General features: G+C 48.4%; 1 protein-coding gene across 1 annotated transcript; it reads right to left on the bottom strand.

The window, feature by feature from the left end:
• Positions 1–958: 958 nt before the first annotated feature.
• LOC148844169 (uncharacterized) lies at positions 959–2,644 on the bottom strand. Its single transcript, XM_088959513.1, has 2 exons — positions 2,497–2,644; positions 959–1,341 (listed from the first exon to the last, which is right to left on the bottom strand). The coding sequence occupies exons 1-2, from the start codon at positions 2,642–2,644 to the stop codon at positions 959–961; spliced, it is 531 nt and encodes a 176-aa protein (XP_088815639.1).
• Positions 2,645–7,243: the final 4,599 nt, after the last annotated feature.

Genomic DNA, 7,243 nt, shown 5'->3' with positions numbered 1-7,243 from the left:
TTTAACTTAATGAAATTTTCTTGTTCCTAACTTGTGTGCAACTTAAATATTTTATTTTTGTTTCCTCGGCTTTGCCTTGGCCGAGGTTTGGTTTAGCCGAGAAATTTAGACACCGATTGGTGAAGTGGAAGGGCATTCCAAGCTCTCGTCTTTGGGATGCTCAATTTTCGGTCTCAGGAGCCTTTGGGGCCCTTCGAGGTCTAGCCATTGCTCGGCTAGCTCTAACCGACTTAGTCGATAGGTGAGCGGAGTTTGGTTGACCATCCTCAGGCCCTGAGTTCTTCTCCACTTTTGGCTCAATCTGTTCGAAGATCAATTGAGTTAGGTAGGTCGGTGATGCGTTGCCGAACTATGCGACGTGGACTCGGGCCATTCAGAGATCAGCTATGTCAGGTAGGTTGACAATACGCAACCGAGCTATGTGTTGTGGGCTCAGGTCATTCGGAGGTCAGCCAAGTCAATGGGTTATACCGAGCTACACATGTGTGGTCGTGTAGCACGGTCGCGTAGCTTGGTCATGTAGCGTGGTCGTGTAGCGCGGTCGCGTAGCTTGGTCATGTAGCTCGGTCATGTAGCGCGATCGTGTAGCTCAGTCGTGTAGTGGCGTGTGTGTTCTGTGTGGTGTGTGTGCATGTGGTGTGTCGGGCGCTCAACGTTTAGCTTGAACAAGGTGCTCTTTATTAATATTGAGTCATTGGTAGTACATCCGAAGCTTTCCTGTGTTCCAACTCCTCAATATTGGTAGGCCATCCAGGTCTTCGAGACTGTAGGTGCTCGAACCAAGAACCTTGGTGACTCTATATGGCCCTTCCCAATTTGGTTCGAGCTTTCCTTCTCTGGGCGCAAGCACTATGACTTTGCGGAGGACAAGGTCACCTATCTTGAACTCATATCTTCTGACTTTAGTGTCGTAGTACTTCGCCATCCTCTGTTGTTGTGCTACCATCCTGACATGTGCTCAGTCCCGGGCTTTCTTGATCAGGTCTAACTCTGTGTGGAGGTCCTCATCATTCGAGTCTTCATCAAAGAGCTCAGTCCAGAGGGTTAGAGAGCCAATCTCTACAGATACCATTGCTTTAGCTTCGTAGGTCAAGTTGAAGGGTGTCTCACTAGTGGTTGTCCGTGGAGAAGTCATGTATGCCCAGAGTATGCTCGACAGTTCCTTGGTCCACCTCCCCTTGGCCTGGTCTAGCCGAGTCTTCAGGTTGTACAGCAAGGCTCGGTTGGTCACCTCAGTCTGCCCATTGCTCTGTGGTCGGTGTACATCCGTGGTCTGATAGTTGATCTTCAGGTCAGAGCAGAGGGCCTCGAACTTTCGATCGGTGAACTGTGTCCCATTGTCTGTGATGAGAATGCGTGGAATACCGAGTTGGCAAACAATACTTTGCCAAAATAAGTTTCAGGCATTATGCGTAGTAATGCATGCCAGAGCTTTGGCTTCCACTCATTTGGTGAAGTAGTCTACCACCACCAAGAGGAACTTTTTCTTAGCAACCGCAGTGGGGAAGGGGCCGAAGATGTCCATCCCCTATTGTGCAAATGGGCATGGGCTAATGATTGGTTTCAGGGGGACTGCAGGCTGGTGATGGAGATTGGAGTGTCTCCGAACTAACTGGGTTGCATCTTGCTTCATCGTCGACCAGAAATAACCTTGCCGGAGTGCCTTGTGTGCTAGTGTGCATGAGCCGGGGTGGTCTCCATAGATACCTTCATGGATCTCTTTGAGGACATAGTCTGCCTCGGATGGGGAGAGGCATTTCAGGTAGGGGAGAGTGTGTGAGCGGCAATAGAGCTGACCCTGGATAAGGCAATACCAGGTTTATCTGTGTTGGAGTTTCTTCACTTCTGTCCGATCTTCTAGAAGTGTGCCTTCTCGGAGGTACAGTGTTGTGGGATCCATCCAGGATGGGTCATGCTGTACCGGGAGGATGAGGAGAGTTGTTTGCGGAATGCTCGGTTAGGCCCAAGTGTCCAACCGTGCTGTCTTGCCGAGGTCGGTTCTCAAGGAGCTGGCTAACTTGGATAGCCCGTTGGCTCGTATGTTCTCGGCTCGAGGAATCTGTTGGATGTTGAAGTGCTCAAGTCGGTGGATGAGCTCCTACACCTTCTGTAGGTAACTTGTCATCGTGGGTGTTCTCGTCTCAAATTGTCAGTGAATCTGGTTGACTACTTGCTGAGAATCACTGAAGGCTTCTACTCTCCAAGCTCCGAGGTCTAGCGTGAGGTGTAGCCCGGCGATCAAGGCCTCATACTCAACATCGTTGTTGGATGCTTTAAACTCAAACCTGAGGGCATGCTCTAACACCGTGTCATTTGGGTCGAGGAGAATAAGGCCAGCTCCACTACCTTGCTGATTGGATTAGTCATCCACGTGCAGGGTCCACACTTGTGGTGGCGAGGCAAGATCCTCGGTGGTTAATGTGCATTCGGTAATGAAGTCGGCTAGGGACTGAGCTTTGATCGTGGGTCGGGGTGCGTATTTGATGTCTAACTCACTTAGCTCCATGCTCCATTTAATCAAGCGGTCAAATGCTTCCAGCCTTTGGAGGACTTGCTTAAGCGGTTGGTCGGTGAGCACTCGAATACTGTGGGATTGAAAGTATGGCATGAGCTTTCCGACCGAGGTGACCAGAGCCAGAGCCATTTTCACCAAGTTGGAGTGCCAGGTTTCTGTGCCACTAAGGACTTTGCAAGTGTAGTAAATCGGCCTCTATGCCCAGTCTTCCTCCTTGACCATTACCGAGCTAACGACCTCATCCCCAACTGAAAGGTAGAGCATTAGCTCATCCCCTGGGCTTGGCTTGGTGAGGAGAGGCGGCGAGCATAGGTACCGCTTCAGTTCTTGAAAGGACCGTTCACATTCCTCGGTCCATTGTAAGTCCTTCGGTCGTTTGAGGGCATTGAAGAAGGGTAGGCACCGGTCCACAGATTTGGACATGAACCTGCTAAGGGCAGCTATTCTACCGGTGAGTCATTGCACATCTTTGTGGGTTCGGGGCAATTGCATGTCGAGGATGGCCTGTATTTTCTCTGGATTGGCCTCAATCCCCCTTTGTGTCACTATGAACCCCAGGAATTTACCCGAACCGACTCCGAAAGTACATTTGGTTGGGTTCAGCTTGATCTTACACTTCCTGGGGGTACTGGAGACTTCCTTTAGGTCGGCAAGGTGTTGTTCGGCCTTTTTCCTCTTCACTAGCATGTCGTCGACGTATGCCTCTACATTTCGGCCTAGCCGATCTTTGAACACCTCATTCACCAACCATTGGTAAGTGGCATCGGCATTCTTGAGGCCAAAGGACATGACCTTGTAACCATATAAGCCATGGTTAGTGATGAAAGTTGTTTTCTCATGGTCATCGGAATGCATTAGAATCTAATTGTGCCTTGAAAAGGAATCCATAAAGCTCAGGAGTTCATGGCCCGCCGTTGCGTCGACAAGTTGGTCGATCCTTGGTAGAGGAAAGCTATTGTCTTTGGGGCAGGCTTTGTTTAGGTCAGTGAAGTCAATGCATATCCTCCACTTCCCATTGTCTTTCTTCACCATTACCACATTGGCCAGCCAATTGGGATACTTGACCTCCCAAATGAAGTCGGCGTCGAGTAACTTTTATACTTCGTCTGCAATCACTTGCCATCATTCTGTTGTGAAGCTCCTCTTCCTTTGCTTGATAGGTTGGTAGCGGGGTTCGGCGTTCAAACGGTGTGCGATGACTTCGAGGTCGATCCCCGGCACATCTGTCACCGACCAGGAAAATACGTCGGCGTGGTCTTTCAGCAGCTGTATAAGCTCTTCCCGAAGGCGATCATCTAGGAGAGAACCAACCTATATTGTCCTTTCAGAGTCTTCTTCGTTGAGCAACACCTGGATGAGGTCTTCGACAGGTTGGCCACGATGTGCTCTCACTTCGCCCCTTAGGTCATAAGCTTCTGCCACCAATGTTTCCACGACAGGGCGTGGTCCTTGACAGGAGAGCAAGTAGCACTGCCGTGCAGTTCTTTGGTCTCCACGTGCTACCCCTATGCCATATTCAGTGGGGAATTTCATGAAAAAATGGAATGTGGAGACCGTAGCCTGTAGAGCATTAAGGGTTGGCCTACCAAGGATGGTGTTGTATGAAGAGGGGCAACGAACCACAATGAAGTCTACCATGGTCGTCGTAGTAATGTCGTCGCTTCCAATCAGTAGGGAGAGGGTTATTCTTCTATTGGGCAGAAGGGACTCCCCAGAGAAGCCCATTAGGTAAGTGTTGACGGGGGTGAGGCGCTCTTTGTCGATGCTGAGCTTCTCAAATGCGTCCTCGAAGAATACATCTACAGAGCTACCTATGTCAACCAAGACCCATCTTATCTCGAAGTTGGCCACCTCGGGTGTGATTACCAAGGCGTCATCATGTGGAGTCTGAACCACTCGGAGGTCATCGTCAGTGAACGTGATGGACTGGTCGCACTTCTTCTTGTGCCCCCAATTGTCGATTTTGCACAGTCGTGCATACTTCTTGCACCCCGAGTTACTCTTCCCTCCTACAGAGATTCCCCCTGATATGACATGGATCACACCAATAGGGGGAGTTCAGGGCGGCGGTGGAGGATCCTCCGTGCGTTGTTCCTCCTGTGCCGGCATATCTCTCATGATGAACCCACCGAGCTTTCTGTGCCTGATTAGGTCTTCAATGTGGTTGCGCAGGTCGAAGCAGTTCTCCTTGTTGTGGTAATGATCTATATGGAACTCATAATACTTGTCGTGATTCCTTTTGTTGCTTTGCGTTTTCATCTTCTCAGACCAATGAATGTAGTTGCGGTCGTGGATTTGCATTAGGACTTCAGACTATGGCATATTGAGCGGCATGAAGTTCCGATAGGTCGGCGGAGGTGTTTGTGGTCTATGGTTGGGTCGGCGGTCTTGCCTCTTATGGTCCCAACCTGATCTTTTAGACTTTCACTCCTCAGTATCTCTCCTCCTCTTGTCGGGCCTCTCTTCCTCATCTCGTAGTTGTGTTTGTGCTTCTCCTGTGTTGATATACTTTTGTGCATGGATCATCAGCGCAGTCAAGGTTTGCGGAGGGTTCTTGGAGATGGAGAAATTGAATGGGGATGGGCTGAGGCCTTATTGAATAGTGGTGACAACCTCAGACTGGTTTAGGTGTCTGACCTGTAGTGCTTCCTTGTTGAATCTTGCCAGATAGTCCCTAAGGGACTCATTTTTCCTCTGTTGGACCTGCATGAAGCAGGTCGAGGTCTTCCAATGATTTTGACTCACTATGAACTGAGCACGGAACTGGGTTTCCAGCTGCTCCCATGACACCATTGAGCGTGGGGGCAGTGAGGAATACCAGGTTAGGGTTGGACCTGCAAGGGTGGCAACTAAGGTTTTGCACATCAAGCCCTCAGAGGATCCGTGCAACATTAACTAAGCCTTTAGTGCCTTGATATGGTCGGCGGGGTCAGTGTTTCCGTCATACTTGTCAAGCTGAGGTGCCCGCTGTCCTGTGGGAGGTATCTCATCCACAATTTCCTTGGTGAAGGGTGGTTCCTTGGCTGTGGGCACAGTCAGTGGTGCAGGATGATCTACAACCGGTGTCGTGCTTCTCTGGTTGCGCTCTAGCTCTTCTAAGCACTGTCGAAGTTCCCAAATCTCATCATCCCTTTGGTCTGGGGCTGCGGTGTGTGTTGCCCTTTCCTTCTTGTGATGTGTGGTGCAGTCTTTCACGGAGCTGGACTCGACGATGGAGACCACATGAGGTGGCGTTCGTCTTCCGAGATTTTCCTTAGTAGAGATCCACCTTCTTGTTGTATCTTGCTTTTCTTGGTTGGATCGTTCTATGCCCTTGTCTTCTCAGTGCACCTTGGGGTCCTCGAGACGAGGATCATCCTTTGTGCACGTCGATGCATAAGGGGGGATAGTCTTGCTAGGCAGTGCTGTGGATCCTATGTTCTGCATCATTTCAAAGATGTTGTCAACCTTTTATTGCATTGCTCGGAATTGCCCAGGATCAACTACAGCTGGAGGCTGCGGAATTTCTTGATTCGGATGACTATAGTGGCAAGACTCCCGAGATAAGGATCGGCTTGTTGATCGTTCAGGCTGGTTCTTGGGCATCCTGATCGCTTTCTTGATAGCGCGGTGAGGAAGAATTTCCAGGAAAGGCTTTTTGTGTGGTTCCCACAGACGACGCCAATCTGATGCTGCTCAATCCGAGGTAGTGCACAAATTGAGGAGAGCAACCAGATAGTTCTTGCTGGCAGGGTGGGGCCGAGCTACAAGGACGAGGCCGCACTTCAAGACCTATGATCAAGGAAGCAAAAGTTAGAGGCTCGAGGAGCTATCCCCAGGTAAGCACTCCGACGCTCAAGTCAGTAGGCGGTGGTAGGTGGTCGGGCCGAGCTATAAAGATGTTGGTTCGAGCTAAATAGCATTGATGGTCTCAAAAGCTGGGATACCTTACCTTGAGCATGGAGTACCTTTTTATAGATGAAGATATGTGTCCTGGTCAGATTGGGCTTCCGGGGTTGTCGGGATGAGGTTAGCCGCCGAGGTATTCGGGGTAGAGTCCCATTCCCCAGTGGAGTCGTCTTCCTTACTCCTTTTTATCCGTAGTTGTGCTCATCCACATGACGTGTAGTTGACGGGATTGAAAAGAGATGGGGGGCCACCATAATAGAGTATCTCGGCCGAGCTATGCCGACATAGACGAGCTAGGATGATGTGGCTGGGCGATAACTAGGCGGCCATGTGTCTCGCAAGGCCAACTCAGCCATGACCCGAACAAAAGCTATTACATTTTATTAAATATTTAAAAATCATTTAAATTGATAATCCAGAAAAACATAATTCAAATTGTTAGTACTTAATTTCGTGATATATTTTGTAAAAATATAAAATTATTTTTTTGTGTTTTTAATAAATATTGTAAAGTTATTATACATTTTTTTTAGAATATGTAAATAATTCTTAAATTTTTTAATCCAAACTTTCTTTAGATAAATATAGATAAAATGTAAGGAGAGGATAAATAGGAATTAGAGATAATTTAGGAGAGAAACTCTACTAAATTAGAGATGATTTTGGAGATAAATAGGAATTAGAGATAATTTAGAAGATCTATAGGAATTATAGATAATTTTGTAGAAAGTGAGGGATAGTGGGGGAGGTAGTTTGGGATAAATTTTAAGAGAATATATTATTTAGGTTATTGGGAAAGTGCATCTCATTGGTTGTTTCAAAAATGACATGGAATAAAAA

The sequence above is a fragment of the Nelumbo lutea genome, chromosome 8 (assembly GCF_056320005.1).
Source record: "Nelumbo lutea isolate HS-2025 chromosome 8, American lotus-T2T, whole genome shotgun sequence".
Classification (NCBI taxonomy): domain Eukaryota; kingdom Viridiplantae; phylum Streptophyta; class Magnoliopsida; order Proteales; family Nelumbonaceae; genus Nelumbo; species Nelumbo lutea.
Note: the sequence above shows the minus strand (reverse complement) of the source record. Positions and strands in the feature narration are given on the sequence as shown.